Below are 22,152 nucleotides of genomic sequence, written 5' to 3'. Positions count from 1 at the left end.
TCTTGGACTCGTTGAGAGTTGCTGTAGATGCTACTTGTTGTACATTGGTTGCAGTTTCTGGTTGGTTGGAGGGTAAGTTGTTATCTGCAGCTGGTGTACTTTATTCTATAGGGGATACTGATGGTTTCATTGAAGGGGATGCTTCATTGATGTTGGTGGCTGTTGGTGGTTGTTATTGGTGACATGTGGCCATCTGATTGTCATAGGTAACAAGTGATTTGCACGGAATTCTTGTATCTTGACGCAAATCACATAAGAAGGTATAGGCCTCTTCAAGTGTATGCGTAACAAACGTACGCCATTTAGAATACCGGGGAAAATTTCTTCCACTTTTCTTTTTCGATAGACAGTATCTCTCCGTATTTAGACATAGTTTTGCGAATATAAAGTCGTTTTCGTTTTTAAAATGCACTACACCGGTGTAGCGAAAGCTGCATTGGAACCGTTCGTTTTTGCCAATTGCACTACACCACTGCTAAACTTTTTCTGCACCGATACCACTGGTGTAGAACTCATCAAAAGTTTGGTGTAGCTTTGTGCAATGGAATCGTTTATTGTAGTCAATGGTTACTGTTTATGTTTTCGTCATTTTTGTTCGTTTATTCATGCCTCAGTGTAGCACTGCACCGGTGTAGTGCAAATTAAAAACGAAAACGCCATAAGAATCGGTGACGCTTGAGTGAAGATCATGCACACGCACTTCTATAGCACTATCATCCATATATACTGGAATGTTGTACTTAATGTTCTCGTGCTCCACATAGTGCACATTGTTATTGTCTTTTGCGAATTGAAATGTATCCAACTCTTTATAAAACTGGATTTAAACAACATTATTTGTCTTATTGCATTGAAGTAAACGTATACATTTAATGTCAAGATGCATTTGCTCCTTAAGCAAACCTTCAAGTTCTCGTATCGAAGGTCGAATTTTGCACTGCCTGATGTCAACAACAATTGTATTCTTTCGTGTCGGCGGCAGCTTTTGTTCGTTTGGTTCGCTCATTTCGAGATCGTTCTAATGTTCACTACACAATACCGTATTTGGTTTCTTCCGTCCCGAACGTAAGCGGTTTTGTTTTATCGACTGACTTGGATGAGATGTAAAGGCGAACTGGCGGTAGCCTCCTTAACAATAGCTTCCTCATAGACAAAAATTCATGCAAATAGTGTACACTCTGCCGTATATTTAAGATGTTACACAGCAAAAAGTTTTGAAATTTACAGGTGACGCAATTCCACATATGATACAATTCATAAGAACGTTTTCCGTGAAACGACTGAATTTTACAAGAATGATATAAATATACGTCAAACATACCCCATCTTTCAATCAAACGTGTAAATTTAAATGTTTTGGCCATTTAAAAATATGGCATAATGCATTGAATATAAGATGGATTTACAGTAAAGTTGAGTAGTTTTTGACGCTCATATATGTCAGTTTAAGAAGACGAAAATTTACACAATTTTTTCTAGGTGTGTAGCACAGACTAACTAACAGGACACTCAAGTTGGATGAATAGTCAATTTCAAGACAACTGAAGACCGAAAATTAAAAAGTTTAGTATCATTATTATACATATCATTTATTTTACCTCGGGTAAATTTTGAAACTAAACTAAATATGTTGTCAGAGTTGTATATAATCTCTAAGCACACGTTTAGTCAATGAAGAAATAATGGGAAATCATTTAGCCAACATAAAACTAGACTGCATCTGATTATACATTCAATTGAACAGTTTTGCACGTATTATGAACCAATCGCATTGAATCTGCTTTTGGATTGTAGATTGTAGATATCATATTTCAACTGAATATTATAACTAGAAAAGAAATAGGGTAAAACGGTGCAACGAGCTTTCTGCTGTCAATAAAACTATATGCAATCGATTTGTTAGACTTTTTACATCGGAAACACTCTATTCGCTCTTCTGCAAGTTCTTCGGTTTTCGGTTTCATGTTATATAGTTAAGCTTGAATACAATGCAGTATAAAAAGGGAACTTGGGGTAAAATGAACATGATAGCGTTTCGTGCGGTCCTTCTAAATACATGGAATCGATTTAACTGACCATTTTACACCAAAAAAGTGCTTTGTATCATGCCTCCAAAAAAATCGTCACGTTTTTGGTCCATTTTTCCTTACTGTGCAATGGTAGAAATTGCCATTATTTAGTTTGAAATAAAAGCTAAAATATCAAAAATTATAACAAAGCCTGCAAGAGAAATCTGTCATTGTAATATCAAAACAAGAACAAAAAATTTATAGAAGACGAATTTTTAAGTTATTTTATATTCTAGCATTCAGAATAAAATAATGTAATAAGTATTTCTTTTTTCTGATTCCGATGCAGTTTATTCAATAGTATTTTATTTGAAGATAGGACTACTTGATCAATTGAACTTAATGAAATTGGAATAACTCATCAATAGCGAAACAGGATATAATAACTAATTTTGATGCTAAACAGATAATTTACAATTTCTTGATTCCTTCGATGAAATATCAAGAAAATATCAAGCATTGCTATGACAGCATAGAAACATCGAGACAAGATATGATGGTAAAATTTGTTATTATTTTGATCTTTGTTTGCTATTTACATCTACCCGGGCACATTCTAGAGTAGCTTAATGGCAGAGCGATTCCATGCATTAGAGAAAACTTGCAGGTACAAATCTAATCTTTGGAAAATTTCTATCAATCTGATTATTTGTCAATCTTAACAATACATACTCTAAGGGACCGAACCCACTGTACGTATAACCATTTGTGAACGCGATTCGATTCCAGAACCATAGAAAACCGAAAACAGGCAATCAGGGGTGCATTTTTGCGTGCATGCGGGGGCAGTGTGATATTGTTCTCGTTCACTCGTTTAGCTTCTCAATTGCCGAAAATGGTTTGACTGTTGTTCCCCTGAATCATCACAAACGGCGGGCACCGCACCGTCACCGACACCAAAAGTGAGAGAAAGAGAATGTGGTTGCAAAGTGAAAGCATTGGCACATTAGCAATTAAAACGATGCTTGGGATTTCAGTCGCAATGTGACAATCAATATGAAATAAAATGTCGATTACCGTCCATCACCTTGCATTAATAATGCGGATAAATTGAAACCGTGCGACCGGCGGTGGTCTGTGCTGGAAAGCATTTTAGTTTAATCGAAAAGGATCGACTGAGTCACAGTCTGATTGAAAGCCGAAAAATGATGCTCATTTCAGTTGCATATGGTTTGTTCACTCTTCGACTAATCGAAAAAAAAGAATACAGATGATGATTACAATCCTATTAGCTGCATACATTGCAATCATTACTTAGCTCCTAACGAGAATGTTTCAATCACAAGCGATTACTTTATAAGGCACAAAAAAACGGCGTTTTGATCCATCGTACAGCAGTTACAGTTCATGGCGTTTCTTCCTCGTCATCCAAGTCCGTACTTTTGCGCTCTGCTTTGATGACATCCTGGTTGCTCTCCTCGGTTTTCATTCCCTCGTAGTAGAGCGAAACGATCGAGTGTTTCCGACAGAAGGCCCACCACCAGCGGAAACCGGGTTTCCCACCGAACTTGAACCGGTCGGACTTGCTGCGGTAGGCCTCGAAGCGGGTCAGAAATTCGAGAATGCTTTTCAGTGACTTTTTGGTTCGTTTGTTGTACGGTGAGTTGGTTGTATCGCAGCAGAACTCCAACACGGCCGCTTCTTCCGCCGGACTGAGCGCCAGATCTTGGAGGACCGCCATGCGGTGGGCCTTACCGAGGATGTTATCGTACAGTGTTCCCTTGGGGATGTTGTACAGGGCGGATGCTTGAGTGAAACGCAACCGTTGCGTCACGACGGCCGCGATCGCCTCCTGCAGCTGGGCCCAATTCCAGGCGGGCGCTTTCTGCTTGGTGCGAGATTCTATGTTTGGCGAAGGGTTGAAAATTGAGGTTAAATGATGTACTGGAGGGGATAAGAATTATAACACTTACCGCTTGTTGTCGATTTCCATTCCTGAGAGTTAAGTTTTGTCTGAAAATAGTAGAAATAACAGAAGCATTAATTTATTTGTTTGAGTATCATGGTTTTAGATTGCAATTTGATCTTCGAATTCCCAGACAGATTTTAAGATCCTGGTTGTTATGATATTTTCTACAGACTCGAAAAATTAATTCAATTTGTTCAATTTTCAACCTAATGGCTGTAATATTTATTTATTTTTTTAGGGGAAAGGGCTGGGTAGTGAACTAGAGATGGGCAAAACAGTTCATTTTAAAGAACCGTTCAGTGATGCAGCGTTCTATTAAAAGAACTAGTTCCCGAGAGCCGTTCTTTCGTGGATAGTTTTCTTGTTGAATGACTAACCGTGATGCCAATTAGAACTGATGTTTCGCAGTTTTCTTACTAAATTGTTTTCTACCTTTCTCGAAAACGATTAGGCGAGCAAAAAAAGGTCCACAACATTGAACTGCAGAACTACCGCTCGCAAAACAAGAACTATTGGTCAATAGTTCCTAATTAAGTTTGGGAGAAAAATAATGAATTAAAAATTAATTCATGAACAATCTTAATGATTATGTTTGCTATTGAGTTGAAATACAACAATAAATGATAACCTTTTTGTATGAAAATATCGAATATCATTGAATAATATAAGAAAATGTGAATTTTTAGAATGGAGAAAAAATATTTGAAAAGTTACATATTTTCGAAATAATTGAACAAAAATTTTTTGGAAATCATAAATTTTAGTGTGAAATATATTTTTATTTTCTACATAGGGGAACAAATCAGAAACTCAAGGAAAAATACACGTAGAAATGTGGTCAGGTTTAAACACTTACAGCTCAGTATATCTTGTATCAATTATTAGTATTATTTCATTATTTAATTGGAAATATTTCTAAGATTCGATTGAAATTTTGATTAGTAGCGATCAGTGTCCTATTTTGTCTGCTAAAAATCTCCGGCATATCGGATTTCCCTGCCATAGACGACGGTTTTGAAGAAGTAAGCGATATATCAAAGGGAAAGCATCGCTCTAATTCTTCAATCGATGCAAAAGCGAAGCTGTTGGAAGCACGCGAATCTATAAATAGAAGCAAAATTATAGCTATAGTTTCAGTCCTACGCGTTGCAGCCTAGAGGTAGGTTGTAGCTAGACAGCAAGACAAAAAGTGCCATAAAACGATTTGAAGCTTTAATTGGTATGCTCTGATCTTGTGTAATGCAAGCTCGGATGAAATTCCATGTTATGTCGTTTCGCCTGAGAAATTGACAACTACCCCAGGGTAAATTTTGGGTGCTTAAGAATAATTTCTAATTTATATAAAATGAACTCGATTGATAATGAGAAAACGTTTATCGCTTTAACCGAAATCGCAGAATGTTAGAGAAACTCAACGCTATAAAAATAACTACTTGCATACAAAACTTGAACACAAGCTTGACGAAGAGAAGCTTTAATATCAAAATCCGTATCGCAAGTATGTGCAAAGATCTAGGCAATCTAAGCAGACTCTCGTGCAATTGCGGATTCATTTGCATGACGATTGATTGAACTGTTTGATTGTAGATCATTAGAAAGTTTGGTTGCCTTGTTCCACATCAATGGCTCGAACAACCCCATCGGGTTGATCCTTGTATATCAAGGGGAACGTGCCATTTGAGCCAATTTGTTCTGATTCTGATCCTTGTAGTTTTTTTTATGTTTCAATTAAATTTTATAAAGGAACACTATATTTCCAATAAAAAATATGTTAATCAAAATTATGCTACATGTTACCGTTCTCGAGATACAGCGGCTTGAAAAAAACATTTTCGGGGAATTTTTATTTTTGTAACGATTTTGGATGATCTTTGAATCTTGTAAACATAGAAACAAATTTTCTTGAAACAGCAGATTGTTTAGCAAAAATTAGTATTCATTCTATGATATACGGTTTTTATAGAATCATTCTCATCAATTAAGTGTCACACATGTATACCGTACATGGAGTACAAGAGGAAGTTGAACACACTGAGGTGACCATCTACGCGATATCACTTTCGAAAAATAGCTATAACATATTTTCTTGATCCAAAATAAATCATAATAAAAATAAAAATAAAGAAAAATAAATATAAATAAAAATGTTTTTTTTTCATACATTTTGTTACCAATGCTTCCACTCTAAAGGAGAGAGTTGGCATCACTGGGAATGCGATGCAGTGTCATGACGCTGCTCTCAAAAAAGTATAACTTTAATGTGTTTTATGATACGTATAGTTAAAAATTTGGTTGAAATAGTTATTTTGAGTGATAGTACAGGTGTGACAAGTATGTGTTTAGTAGTGAGAGTGCCATTCATTGAATACTATTGATCCGCGAAACTAAAGATGCTCAAGCGGCGGATACTGTGAATTCGCCGCCCCAAAATTCAACGATGTTAACCTGTTAACCGATCGAAACGCCGTCTACATGTCATCAGGGTTGCTGAAATTCGCCTCACGCAACTCATTAACGTTCATCGCCTGCGAACGATTCAAGAACGGAGACAGCAAAGCATGTAATGCCGGACGAGGCAAAAGCTATGCTCAATATGTGACTGCCTGAGCGACTCGCAAGAGAGAAGAGATCTTGCTTTTCATGCTTGTTGCTATTCCGCCGTGAACCATTCTCTACCATTTCAAGAGCAGGTATCATCAGGCACGAGTAGCGCTTACATTGAGTCAATTTTTGACTCACTGCGAGTCAAAATGCCAGCAATCATGAATGCAAGTGTACGAAAAAAATTGAAGACAAAAATTAGCGATGCGATGGAAGCAATTTTTTATTTTGCTTAGTTTAATTGTCTCGTAGATATTGCCCTGATAAAAAGTGTGCGTTGAACATCACAAATTAGCTTGGAAAACTTTAAACGTAATATCATTACTTATTATTGGAAGATGGCGAAACGATTGGGTTGGATAAAAATTAAACTGATAAATAAAACTGATAGTCTACTTCAAAACGTCGTTTAAAATCGTATACTAATGTACATATAATGTACTTCCTACTGCAATAAAACTAATGAAACAGTTTATTCAGATTTCACCGAATACTATTCTCACGTTCGTACTCCGTGCTGTTGAAATTTTGCGGCAAGTAATGGCAGATAGATTTTAAAAAAGCTGGAGTTGAATAACCTGAGGGCAATCACTTTTGTAAAGTGAAAATTTTGCAGTTTATATGGCTTATATAAGAAATAAAATAAAAGGAATTATTTTCCACATATAACTGTAGCAACACTTTTGATTCTCTTTCGGGTTGGTTTGATATTTATTTTATTTATGATTTTGAAAATGGACTGAAATATCTACAGTGATATTTTTTAAAATCACATATGATTATGAATGATCAAGTCCAATACGCAATATCAATATGCAATGCAAATAGAGTGACAAAAATATATTCTGAATATTGATTATAGAGGCAAGTCTAATCTTTTAATTCCAGGGATGATTTATTTTCTCATGTTTTTATTATATTAAACACAATTTAACGCTTCTTCGCATAGATTTGATTTATAGAAGTAATAGGAGTGCAGGGTTTTCCACAACGTTTGAACCTACTGAGACGCCATGTAACTGCTTGCTCTGCAAAAATCAAAGCAATTAAGAAGAATGGCTAACAAAGAAATAGTCATTACTAACTAAATACTCATTCAGCATCTTTTACCATACATCTACGCAAATTATCGATTAGAATAACTGTACTACGATCAGGAAATTAAGACTTTTAAATTGAGAATCACGGTTGTGGTTCCGGCCAACTGCCACAGGATGTCGAAGCATTTTGTAAAACGCAACATAAAATTGGAGGAATAGATGTTCCATTGAAATTTACTTTTGCATTTTTGTATCGCCTTATAAACTTAGTCCTATTTTAATGCATTCATTAAATTTTTGCATTTAATATTATCATTTTTGGAGTTTCACAAAACTATTGCCTCGTAAGTTTTGCTTCCAAAAGCAAACAGCAAAATAGTAACGTAATGTGATATCAGTTGAGAAATTGATGAGCTGAAATCAAATTAAGATTACAATCTGATATTGCTGTCAAAAATGTATTGAAAATAAAATGTTCTACAATTGACTCCCGAAGTGATCGGTTTAGCTTTTTTTTTAAAAAAGAACATCCGCTAGAAGAAATTGTAAATTCAATTTCATAACATTTTACAATATTCATATTACAGAGGAAACGATTTCAATTTGAAAAATAACACAATCCGCGTGGTTTATCGATTTGTCAGATAGTGCGATTTAGAATTTTTGTTACTCATATCACACATTCAGTTTTGAAACTACTCATTGTATTATTTACCTTAAAACTGTGTTGAGCAAAAAAATTTTTACGTGAATACTTCAAGGATCACATACAAAGAGTCCAAATGAAATATAATTCTGTTATCACATAATCAGGAGATAGTAGGAGAATATAGGATCAAGAAAAAAAATATGCATTTAATTCCACTTTATTTAACGTCACTAATGTCACGAGACAGATAATTTTGTTGTGTTTGATTGTATGATACTTGATTTTTAGATATTTATTTCGTTATTGGAAACTGCGGAAGGTCTTCATTGCACGATTATCAATGGCACAGTTTTCCTATTAGTTTATTATGAATGATTAACATGAAATTAAAAGCAATCATCACATATGTTTATAATTATTAAGGAAACGATCGTCGAATGGCTTTGTAATCGGTATATAAATAGTTTCACGATCATGAGAAACAATAATAATTGACAAAAACTTGGGACTATTACTTCTCAGGCATAATAAACAACCCTACATTCGACCGAATGAAAAATACCAATTTGGCATTTCGAATGAGGTATAATTTGTCGAACTCGATCGAAACACAAAATGAATTTATTATAGAACTACGGAATAGGAGTGAAAGTTACATATTTACGACACACAAAAACGCTCCATTAATAACCCTTTACAGTTTGATGTTTAATCAATAACATATTCTGGTAGGTATCAAAGTTGTCCCTAACGCTACAAATCACGATTAAAGTATAGCAAACACCGAAGAAATGTGCAGTGAAGACAATTCAAAAAGATTCGACATCTTTCTTATAAGCTTTATACAGGAATAAAATTTTATCCTGGACGGCCATTCAGTTGTACCGCCATACGTCGCAGAGAACGAATCACCGTGAGTAGAAAATTCGACTCAACGCGAGTCATCATCACCACCGAATAGCTTTCTACCTAAATGCTTCGAAACGAACTCACTGTGAGTCAACAGAGTGCATATAAGATGCTTGCTTGCTTTGCCAAGCGGTTCAATTCTCTGAGTGGAAGAAAAGAATGAATAAAGCAGACACGGAATATATACAAACTGCTCGCCGCACGGGTAGAGCATCGCCGGTGAAGAGAATAGTTCACGAGTAATGTTTCATTGATAGGATCAGCAACCTTGCATGTCATTGTCGGTGTTGTCGGATTGCTATGGAATGTGCGAAAGTCAAGTCGATCGTGTCATTCAGACTGAAAGTTTAGGGTTGGTGGGATCGTTCCTTGGAGATATTTTAAATTTTTCTTGCTAATTATATTTCTCCTGAGTATCGAAAATCACGTTTTGTAGGGATCATATTGTTTACCAAAACATATCCGGAGCTCTTTCCCTCCCTACTAACAAATCTCCTGTCCCGTGATGCTCGTGGAGATACAGTGGTACCCACAGTCTCTAGAAACAACGAGTATCGGACTAACATTCCTTCCTCTTCCTCAGTAGCATAGCCTTTGGTCGTAGCCGACGTCGTTAATAAAATTTAATAAAAAGTTAGGAGTGAGTGGGTATGTACAGGGAAAATGATTTGCTTCTCCTAAGCTTCATTTTCTTGGTACATTGTACATTTCCACTCATTCGGTCAATCATGAAGTGCAACCAAATACAAATAATAATACCCCTAAGTCCCACACAAACGAACCGCCAATGTTTGGTTCACAGCCTGAACAAATAAGCCTAGCAAATTACTCCCTTTCATTGCGATAGTTTGAAAATGTGGAAGGAGATCGTTTCTGGCAACGCTTTATGCTAGTTGCTACGGTTCAAAACAAACTTGTTTGTTTATGTTTACCGTTGCTGTATTAAACTGCAACAATCAGTCTAAATATCACCGGCACTAGCACAAAAGATGAAAAATGAACACAAACACCCACAAATCTACAAATATCAATACATTCATGGTGGCTTAACCATTCTAGATTATTGTTTAACTTACATTTCGCTTGTGATCTTGATTATCAGATAAAAACTGTTTGTGTATTTATTTTTCACTATAATAAACAGTAACTATGGTGAACTTATTCTTACCCTTCAGTGTTGCTAGTTGTATAGAAAACTCGTTAAAGTATATTGTCACTCTGACAGTGTATCATGACAGTGTACCGCACGATGCAAAATGTGTCCTTGAAAATTTGTCGAAGTATTCCGTATTATAATTTTGTATTTGTATTTGTGTTTGGTGCAACTACGGGTGATCTACTTCAGCTCAGCTCAGAAACAAATGCTTCCACTTTAAATGGCCCACCCTGTACATCAAGGGTTTCGGTTTGTGCTAAGCACACATGACTATGTTTATCTACTTTACCTTTCGTCTTCGACTCATCAGTGCATTTGCAGTTTGCATAGAACTGCTAATGCCACCTCGCGGTTCAACATAAACCGTAAAGTGTCCGTCGAACAACGGTGTAGCATTAGCAGCTCAACATAAACTGGTAATGCACTGATTAACGTAAAACACATGAAAATAGTCATGTGCACCTAGCACAAACCGGTACTCTTGAGGTAGCAAAAAGCCTTGATGATTTTTTCGTTGTTTCTTTCTGTTCCATCGATGATCGTTGATTCCACAGCGAAATCAACCAATCAACCGAGTGTTGTGCAATATCGAAATAACAAGAATATTCGATATCCCAACTCACTCTATCATATTAGTTCCGTTCGACTGAGGCAGGATCTGTAGTCCATTTCCGCTAAACAAAATCACAAAACTCGATTTTCGCACAGATCTGCCGAGAGCTTTTATAAATTTTTCATTGCAACATTTTATTCACTCACTGAACCTGATAACCTGCATTTGGAGTGTTCTCTGCCCGGTACGAAGCAACAGTAAATGAACCAGCGAAGAGACAAACGGACCGAACACTTTTTCGTACACAATTCCCATTTCAATTATCGTCGGCTACCGGTGGTGGGCCGGCGATAAACTTGGTTTCCCCTTCTGCTAGGTCCAGTTCTCTAGGTTTCGCAAATGCTACTGACCGGCCTAAAAGGGAGTTCTAAATTGGGATAAAAAGTACCCAATCTATATCCGTAAGTGATTTTCACTATCCACGTGCAACCACTTGGATGAAAGCCTACCGCAGTTCGCCCAGCACCGGTAGCCGTTTGTGTGTGTGTTAGTGTGATAGTGTACATTGGTTGTGGCACAGAACCAGCTACTTTTTACATTTGTTTTCAGTAGTCTGGACGGTAGAGTAAATATATGAAACATGCACACCTCGTACATGCATCGATGAAAACTCGGTTTCAAGTGAAATTTACTTCATATTTTTTAATTGAATCGGATGAATCTGGAAAGAAGCGCTGACGCGGTACAAACCCGAACCTTCTAGTTTTGTGCTCTGGTTACTGATGCCAGAGCATAGCATAGGAAATAGACAACATTCGATGCAGAAGGGAACGAGTTATGCGCTGCGGCCACTCATGTACGGGCTGCTACAGCCTGTTTTGCTGTAATCGTATTTAATTCATAGTTCCACTTTTTCTGAGCCAAAAGTTTTTAGTCCTGTTCCCTGGCGTACGCCAAAAGTTTGTGACAGATTGTTTGCATGTAGATATGCGGGAAATCGTTACTCGCTGTTTCACAAGTGTGAGAATGTTATGTTTTGGGTTTCTTTTTTTGTGGCAACTTGGTGTGCCAGCGAACACAAATTGACATCGCTCATTTTGATTTACTTTCGAATAGACTTATCTAAAACTGTGATGTATTGCAAATAAACTGATCTTCTGTTGCCTTTTCATCATCGACTAGATTCGAGAACTTCAGTTTCAGTAATATCGCTTTTAATTACATTTCAACATAACCAGCTGCTCTTCCATTTCAATTGGAAAAATTTGCTCTCAAATTACTGGCGAAAGCTTCGAGCTTCTTTCCAAAATAGTAGAACGGACATTTCACGCATGCCATCATTGGGGAAAACATATCCTTTCTTCATTCGCACTGCGTACAGGCTGCCTATCGTCGAGTGGCATCAGATGCAACCCAAACTGACCTAGGATACGTCTGTAACCGCAACCCAGCCCATCGACGTCGTCCAGCGAACAAATGGGCTCGATCTATTCGACAATCTGGAAAGAAACTGACAGAAGGTTGGGAAAAGTTCCGCTGGAGCTGTATTTGGGAAACGATTTCCACGGCGACGACAACGACAACAATGGTAATATCAACGATGACGACGGTCCGTCCGGTCCGATGAAAGCTCTGGGTAGTTTTAAGAAATAATAGTGGCTTTGCATTTCCTTCCTAACGGTAGCGTCCGAACTCGGGTGTACTAATGCGGTTAGATTACGTTTGCGAATGTTTCCTGTCCCGTGGATCAAGCACTCGGAAATGTGTCTACGGCTACGTGTCGAGGATTCCCAGATGACTGACCGGTATGAGAAGTTATTCAATGGAAACTTATCGACAGTATCAGTGAAATCCTTTAGCCGAAGAGGCAGTGAACCGAAGCACCACCACTGTTTTTCTGGTGGAGTTAGTTTGTTATAATGAATTGCTCTTGGCTGGACGATGATGCAAGGAATAGTTTATGGAAGAGCATGTTGCCGGAATTACGGCGCAACTTGGGCTCAGAGCAAATCTGAGAAGTGCATTTTTGTGTGTTTATTACCCTGTGTAATCCAATTTGTTTTGTGATGCTGCCCGGTACGATACATACTCGTGAAATTGTGATGGATTTCGGTTCTTAGTGAAAGAGAGAGGCTCTATCATTCGTCGAAACTGTTAGGTTCAAACAAAACTACGGAATGGTTCCATTTGTACTGCAACATGACACATTCATTTTGTTAGTTTTAAAACACGATAATTTCGATACTAATTGGTAAAATTTGAGTTAGCTTTGTGGAAAAAACGAACTGAACTAATGTAGACATCTCATGGAATGCTTAATCGACTGTTTCACGTTTAGGATTCAAAGATTATTCAAAGAAACAATTTTATGGTATCATACAATTTTTTCTTTTCAATCCGACCTGCAGTTCCGTTATTACAGGGTAATGAGTGAGTGAAATTTGAAATTGTCACTTAAAATGACGGTCAAGAATATTCATGCAAAAAACACATGCGGATTGATAAAAAACAGTTTCATGTCACTGCTAGGTGGAATAAGTACGTTTTTTTTTTGTATCAATTTCGCCATATCACAAATGTATGTATGTATGTATGTATGTATGTATGTATGTATGTATGTGTGAAGCCCCCATCAGTTCAAGGCATTACCAGTGTATGCGGGTAGACTTACAGTAGAACCGAATTTGATTTTCAGATAGTTTTCATGTAACTGCTGTTAAGAAGGCCAAAATGGGTTTTGAAGACCCGGCACCATCCAGCAAGAACATTCGGCCATATAATAAAGAATTTCGCTATACCAGCATGGTTTGTTTGTTAGAAGGGTGCGTCTTACTCATTTCAGACCACAAAGCTTCCCCCACGTAACTTAGGTTGGCAATCCACTTCAACATTCAGTCATTCATTTGTCAGGTACTCTAATGCACTCCCAACCCTTCTGAGCATAATATAATATAATATAATATAATATAATGTAATAAATATAATCTTCTATATACATAAAAACCCTTCTTAATCCACCTAGTGGTGTGTTAATGCCTTTCTCTTTCTTCAAAACAGTCCCATGATTTTTTTTATTATTTTATAAAATAATTTCTGACACTAATTTTGGCTCATTTTTGACAGCAATTAATTCAGATTGATTCGAGTAGTTCACAAAAGGGGAGTGGGTCATTTCGCCGAATGCCATTTCGCCGAATAGGTCATTTCGCCGAAAGGGTAATTTCGAATACATCATATAATTTTTTTGTGTTATTATGCCTCCTGTATAACTGATGTGACGCAGCCACATAACCGAATCCGAGATGGCTCGGCGGCATAAAGCCGTCGAGGCGACGCCGACTGAGTTGGTCGCCGACCCGCTGTTGGAAGCGGCGGCCTCTCGCATACAAACCTGTAACCGCCTCGTTTGCCCGGTCTACTCAAAGCTAGGTTTCTTTGCTTTAGTTAGGTCCGAACGATCAGGAGCGAGGTCGAACAGCACACGAATCGAATCGATGTGGCGAAGCCGCATTAGAAATTTGTTCACTTAGTAAACAGAAATACCACATACATTTGCTTGGTAAGTACACCTATACAATTGCTTTGATGCTTAATGACTAATAGTCAACAAGTTTCCTTGGGAACTTCGTCCTGAGGTTCATGAATCAATCTTTATTCCAAAGTACAAGAATCTTTATTCAAGAAGTACAATTGTAGGTGAAAAAACGGACGTTAACGTATTATCATTCATTTGTGTTTATTTTAAATCAATTCCAATTATAAAGGCATATTCAGTAGTGTTCTAGTTCTAGATGCATAATTTATGTCAGTTACAAAATTTAAATCTTAAAAAAAATAGAACGGCATCGTAGACCAGTTTTAAACTTGACAGAAGAACTGGTCGAATAATTAAAACGAGGACGGCTTGCTGGGGATACGTTTGTTCCAGTTTCTGTTCTATTATAGATCTTCCATATAGAACTCCTATTTGCTGAATTTGCTCTAATATTAAGACAATTGCAGGTATCGGCGGAATTACCCTTTCGGCGAAATGACCCTGATCCCAGAATTTTTTTCGAAGTACTTAAACTTCTGAGCACTAGCGCTTTACGAAATTAGAGGTGATCGCAAAATATTAGCATCACCCAGCGGTAAAAAATCAACGTGTTTGGTAGGTTACGTCACTTATACAATCATGTCTCTGGAACCAAAAGTCACAGGCATTTGATCTTTGAACTTGATCAATGGCCCGACAGTAACTATCAAACGACCATAAGTTTGTTAAAATCTCTGAGAAAATTGGGCGCGTAAAAATATCTTCGAAAAGTGCACACACACACTCCGAAGCTCCGTTCGAAAATCGGTTATCCAGCCATTCTAATATCTTTCTATAGAGAAAGGTCAATTCATAAAAGACAATAACAATGTGCACTATGTGGAACACGAGAACATTAAGTACAACATTCCAGTATATATGGAAGATAGTGCTATAGAAGTGCGTGTGCATGATCTTCCTTCAAGCGTCACCGATTGTTATATTCGCAAAACTATGTCCCAATACGGAGAGATCCTCTCTATGGAAAAAGAAAAGTGGAAGAATTTTTTCCCCGGTATTCTAAATGGCGTACGCTTATTACGCATACACTTGAAGAGGCCTATACCTTCTTATGTGATTTTCGGTCCAGATACAAGAACTGCGTTCAAATCACTTGTTACCTATGACAATCAGATGGCCACATGTCAATATTGCCAAAAAGCTGTTCACTACGGTAAGCCATGTGATAAACCGGACAAGGAGACAACTATACCAAAGAACAACGGTGCTTCCTTCACACCAACCCCAAGCAACCCCAGTACACCTGTGACAGCCACCGAAAACAATGAAGCATCATCCTGAACGAAACCATCAGTCTCCCTTATAGAACAAAGTACACCAGCTGCAGTTAACAACTTACCTGCCAACCAACCAGCAACTGCAAACAATGTACAACAAGGCGCATCTCCAGCAACTAGCAACGAAATCAACAACAATACCACCGATGGACGACGAGACGAACCACGAACGAAGTGCCCCTCAATCATCGCAGGAGGGAAATGGAGGCTGCTCTCCCCCTAGAAAAAGGGTGACAACGAGATCCAACTCAAAAAAAAAATTATTTAAAAAATCGGCTCAATCGGCCACGTAAAGCTTGTACGAAAATAGGCCTGAATAAAAATATCTTTTAAATAGAAAAAATTGAGAAAGGCAAAAAGGATGTAAGTTTGTATGTTTGTAACACCATATCTCCGGAACTACTAAACGGATTGCCATCATTCTTGGCACAGATACTTCTTGTGCTTCTGAGATTGTCATACGGATATTTTTATAGAGGAGGGAGCGTAGCAAGTGTATTTAATAAAGGAGAGGGGGGGTCATATAATTAGACAAAAATCGATGCTTTTTGAAGACCATAGAAACATTTTCATATCGTAGATATGATTATATGCGAGGTGAATGTAGCAAAGTACCTTTATAAAGGAAGTGTAATGCTTGTAACTGCATAACTCCGAAACTATTGAACTGATTGTTATCAAACTGGATAAGGGTTTTTTCATAGGGGAGGGATTGTTGCAAGTGTGCTTATCAGGGGGCGGGGGGTCATAAAAAATTTATTTAATTTGACGAGAATTGATACTTTTTGAAGACCATACATACATTTTGTAAAACTCAAATATGGTTTTAGTGGTGTTTGTGGAGTGTTGATATAATAAGTGGCTCTAAAAAAGGTAGTTTGATGTGAAATTTGTAGGGGTGAGAGGATATAAAGGAAAAATTATTTTTAAGATCGAATATAACTTCGAAACAACACAATAGATTATGACCTAACTTGGCACAAGTAATTCTACCATAAGGGATAGTTTAAGGAGGAGGGGGGTGGTTTTGTAGTAAGTGTTCGCTTAGATTTTAATCCCACGATAAAGTTCCGATTGAAGTTTATGCACATCACTATTCTTTTTTTGAAATATTTTAATACAGGGTCCGGCACTCGAAGTGTAACCAATTAAAAAGGCCATAAATTCAGTTTGGAAAATTACTTTTACTTAATTCAAACTACAAAATGTGTAAAAATAATACAAAACTCTGAATCAATTCACTTTTGCTCGATATGACCACCTTTTGCTTTGACTATGGCCTTGAGACGGTCAAAAAACGAATCGCAAGCTGCCCGAATGTGACTTGCAGGTGTATTTTGGCCCACTCGCGGACAATAACTTTTTTCAGCGCCTCGAGACTGGTGTATCTTTTAGTTCGAACTTTGCTCTCCAAAATGGCCCAAAGAGAATAATTCATTGGATTCGCATCTGGTGAATTCGAGAGCCATTGTGTGGACGTGATGAAGTTCGGAACGTTGTTTTTCAGCCATTCTTGGTTCACTCGAGCTTTGTGAGATGGTGCCGAGTCCTGCTGAAACGTCCATGGTCTGCCACCGAAATTTTTGTCTGCCCACGGCTTCAAAGCAACCTCCAGAATACTTTTCCGATAATATGTCGCATTTACCTTGACGCCAGGCTCGATGAAAACGATTGGAGAGCGCCCATCTGCGGTTACAGCGGCCCAAACCATTATCTGTTGCGGGTGCTGCCTCCTGGTGGCCAATCGATGACTCAAATTCTCGTATGAACGGTCGGTCAAGTAAACCCTATCGTTTTGAGAGTTTACGAATTGCTCAATTGGAAAAATTTTCTCGTCAGAAAATACAATGTTCGGAAATTGACCGCTTTCGGCCAAACGAAGCAACTCCTTCGCTCTCTCAAATCAAGATTTTTTTTTTCGCGTTCACTTTTGGCAAAATGCTTTCTTGCGCTTGTAAACAATACAACTCCGAACTGTCATTTAGCAAATTTCTAGAGAGCTGATGTCCGTGCGTCAACTGCGCGAGCGGTCTGAAGTTGGTTACACTTCGAGTGCCGGACCCTGTAAATAGCTGCTCGAAGCAAAACATTCGCTCATGACCAAGGATGCCAAGTAATTTTTTCAAAAATCTGTATTTGATTCAAACAACAAAACGGGATCAACAGCAAAACGGGATAATTTTCGTGAGCAAAAAAAGTCTGAAATACATTGGCGTTCTGTTTTCCCTAGAAAATTGAAGCAGCCAGAAGTTCCACAATTACTTAAAACATCCACTTTCAACTTGAAAATACAGAAAATTCGGTTGCGTCGCGCGAACTTCAAAGTGTGAATAATTACTTTGTAAAATGGGCTACTTAGAATGCTATTTATTAACTTCGTAGGTTGCTTAAGACAAATCAGTCCAAAATTTTGATTTCTAATTACGATTATGATCTGAAATTAGGTCTAAAAATTGTTTTGGTCTGAAAATTGTTACTAAACCAAGAAAAACGCGAATCAATCAGAAATATTTGATATAAAGCTTATTTTCTATGCCCCAAAAACGCTAAGAGAATGAAAGATTTTATTTGTACGTTTGCCGTAATGTTAAAATAATACGGAAGATGAAATGTAGCCGAATGAGGTTAATAGGACCCAATCTCAATGTTTACCGCAAAAAAAACAGGGATAAACATTAACAAAAGCTCACAATGAAATGCGCACTAATATGTGCTGCGACAATTTTTAGAATTTTTTTAAGCCTTGCCTTCATGAAACAATTCCAAGCAACGTCGGGTAATTCAGTTAGTATAATATGATATAATATAACATTATATAATATAATATAATATAATATAATATAATATAAAAAAAGACGATAATATATGACATAATATGCTATGATGCAATATATAACAATTAATGTCGCAGTGTCAGTTATGCTCTTCTTGCGTCGCAGTACTGCAGGAAATATAATATTTCACTTCTAATAATAATAATAATAATAATAATAATAATAATAATAATAATAACAATAATAATAATAATAATAATAATAATAATAATAATAATAATGATAATAATAATAATAATAATAATAATAATAATAATAATAATAATAATAATAATGATAATAATAATAATAATAATAATAATAATAATACAAATAATACATATAATATATAATATAATTATTGTTTTCATTTTTTTAACGTCATTTTTATGACGATTTGAAATTTTTAACTCTTCTTTGTATTTTCGGAAACAAAAATCGGATCCTCAATGCAATGAATGCAAGTATTGCTGCTATACCATATTGGAAAATATCGAACAAGATTTTTTCAGATTTTACAGGTTCATTCAAATATCAATTTGATCAAAATAATCCGATAATTTGTGAGATTGTTTGAAAAATCGTCTAATAAATATTTTAAACACCAATCCAACGATTCTAATTGAAAATAATAGACTGTCAACAGTCCCATAACCAAACAGTTACCAGAATAGTAATAAACAGAAAAAAATTTAAATTTTGCAGGTGGCATAAAACTTAATTTATCAAATGACGCAAAATATTACATTCGCATAGAAACACTCCGAGTGTACCAAGTGCCGCTGTATGGATTTATATGTATCAATTATTCATCAAGCAGATATGTGCTTCTATAGCTCATTCGATTGACTGAAGTTCTTTGTGATCTGAAATTTCTCGGTTCAAGACGTGATATTGGTATCGACGAACTGTGTAGTAATTAACTTGATAAATGAGTATAAAAATACAGGACAGCAACTTACGTGCTACTTTAGTAATATAGAGTAATCTAAAGAGACTCTCGAGCAATTGCGCATTCAAAAGTATACCGATTTATTGAATTGTTTGTCACTAAGGCCATTTGCAAAAAAAAGTTGGTCCTTTTTCAGAAGACTAGAGTCTATATCACTTTTGGAAATGCAAAATGGCTGAAGGGGAAAAGGGTTACTGCCTATTTAGAATACGATTTGGTGCGAAATTCGTCGTAGTTGAGTGCAAGACTAATGAAAAGTACTTGAGAAACAGGTTAAAATCCATAATTAGTGGCGTAAAATACAATTTAACTAATACGAGTTTCAGCCTTTAATGTTTAAGTCAGCATAGAAGTAAATTATAAATAATTTTCAAATATTTTAACGGTGTTATTTTAGAAAAGGGACACACTTACGTCATCTACCGGATTGGTTTGAAGAAAGCTCATTTTCATGGTGGCGTCTTCCTCCGATTGAAAAGGTACTACTGAAGCAGCTGAAACAGGAACCGTAACGGTGGCCAACGGAATCGTGGTTGGATCTTCACCGTGATACTGATTCACCGTTAGATCGAAACTGTTCATTGAATTTTCGTTGGAAACCGACGTCTGCTTTCGTTTACGTGAATGTTTAGGCTTAGACTCGACCACTCTTCTGGACTCCGGGTTATCGCTGGGCCATTCGACGGGGACATGTAACGTTTCCAAGGTTTGTTTTCGGGCCAATTCCCGATCCTTGGATTTCCGTTTTCCATTGGAAACGTTGTCTGGCTCCTCGGCGAGAACTGTTTGCTGTAGCTGACTGGTGTCCACATTCAGTGCAGTGTACACGGTAAATTGTTCGACGTTGCTTTCCTGTATCGGCACCTGAACATCTTCATGTTTAACGTCGGCCAATCCTCGAATCTGAAACATTTCGGCCAACTTGAGCAACGGTCGGATCTGATCCTGACCTACATTTATTTCGCCTCGGTACATGAACTCAACTAGGGCATGTAATTCTTCCCATTTGACGTCTTTGATTATGACTACCGGATGTTTGCAGGGTGTTTCCGCAAAAATTGTCTGGAAGTAAGGACTGCTGGCCGCAAGTACCATTTTGTGTGCTTTGACCGAACGTCCTTCGCCAACCAGAGTAACATCCACGAAGCTCTGATTCTGATACAGTTGATCGAACACGGCCGACAAATTGGAGTGGTAGTTGTTCCAGCGGAGACAAAACTGTTGCTCCTGAATTTGGCCTGCCATAACGGAAGTAAGATTGGCATTCATGATTAGCCCGGTGGAAGACGACTGAATTGGATCTACGCCATTGAAGAACATGTTGATTGATCAGGTGATAATTATCGCATCGGTTGAGGTGACTGAAAATAAAGTCGAAAAAAAACAGATATGAAGTAAAATCGAACACTTTGAATCTATCAAAAAAGCTGGGAAACTTTCCATCGAACTCGAAATATAAAATATCGCTCGTTGGACGGTTGCTATTGCCCGGAGGTGTACAACCGTACCTTCAAGAGTCGCCGTAATTCGATTTGAATGAAAAATTGCAGTTTAATATTATTACTGCTTGTAGTCGATAGAATATTCAAAAACTGGTTCCATTCCATTCCTGCCCCGACACCGCCGTCACCCTTTTTTTTCGGAATGTTTATTCGATTTCCAATCGGACTCTCGCTCTTTGTGTTGCTTCAGCGTGTGCAATTTTCTTCACTTTTGTGTATGACCAAACTGGACATCGTCGTCGTCGTCGTCGTCGTCATTCATGTTCGGGTCCGGGGAGCAACATAGTTCGATATACATGCTGCTGCCCGGGATCTATCGCAAATGGGTCCTGAAAATTGTAAATTTTCCATTTGGAATGAAAGAAATTGTTACCCGGGCTGTCTTTCTCGCTCGTTCGCGTTCGATCCTGCCGGACGACCGAAACTGCCGAACGTTTCCTTTTTACACCGGGCTAGAACCAGCTCGAGAGTAACGGCGGTGAACTATGGTATGTGAGGCGGGAGACAAAACTGGACAGTTAGTGAGAGAGTAAAAAAAGCGTTTGACTAATTTGTTTCATGAAATGCGCACACGTTTCTTCGGTGACCGGGGGGATGGGGGGGGAGGGGGGGGGGGGGGGGGGCGAATGGGTTTTGTTGGGACAGGGCAAGTCGGTAAATGGAACGGGGAAAACTATATGTACAGATGGAGCCAAATAAATTATAACCTACAACGGTCGTATTTTTTTTCTCGTTGCTTCTCGACGGTCCGAATGACCGGTATAAATATAAAAGCAAGTATGTGAGTGTTTTGGCTATGCTTCGAGCGGCAGCGAACGAAAACAAGGATGGCAAACTGAATTTTTCAAACTTGCATACACTTATTGCTGAATTTTTAAAATTTAATTTTCATATTGACGTAATTTTATCTCACCGGTATTTATTCTCGCGGGAAAACTGTCTTTGATTTAGTTCGTTTTCCACAGCATCTGAACGGTAGACAAAGCTCATTTTGGTTGGGCGATAGAGACGTCACGAGTAGTACGAAACCGAACGGCAAATGAAGCGGAAATTCCTTGCATACTCAATCAATTCAATTTGCGATTAATTCTAAGCTGTTTACGAACTTGACATCATAAAATCCATCT

At 37.5% G+C, this 22,152-nt stretch overlaps 1 protein-coding gene across 1 annotated transcript in view; it reads right to left on the bottom strand.

The window, feature by feature from the left end:
- Positions 1-3,280: 3,280 nt before the first annotated feature.
- The window catches only part of LOC131436931 (uncharacterized), a 62,768-nt gene continuing 43,896 nt past the window's right edge, over positions 3,281-22,152 (bottom strand). The window contains exons 2-4 of the mRNA XM_058605926.1: positions 19,938-20,884; positions 3,983-4,022; positions 3,281-3,911 (exon numbers count right to left, since the gene is read on the bottom strand). Of these exons, the coding sequence (XP_058461909.1) occupies positions 3,415-3,911; positions 3,983-4,022; positions 19,938-20,843 (1,443 nt within the window). The 5' untranslated portion in view covers positions 20,844-20,884 and the 3' untranslated portion in view covers positions 3,281-3,414. The remainder of the gene's footprint in view (positions 3,912-3,982; positions 4,023-19,937; positions 20,885-22,152) is intronic.

This window comes from Malaya genurostris, chromosome 3 (genome assembly GCF_030247185.1).
Source record: "Malaya genurostris strain Urasoe2022 chromosome 3, Malgen_1.1, whole genome shotgun sequence".
NCBI lineage: Eukaryota > Metazoa > Arthropoda > Insecta > Diptera > Culicidae > Malaya > Malaya genurostris.
Note: the sequence above shows the minus strand (reverse complement) of the source record. Positions and strands in the feature narration are given on the sequence as shown.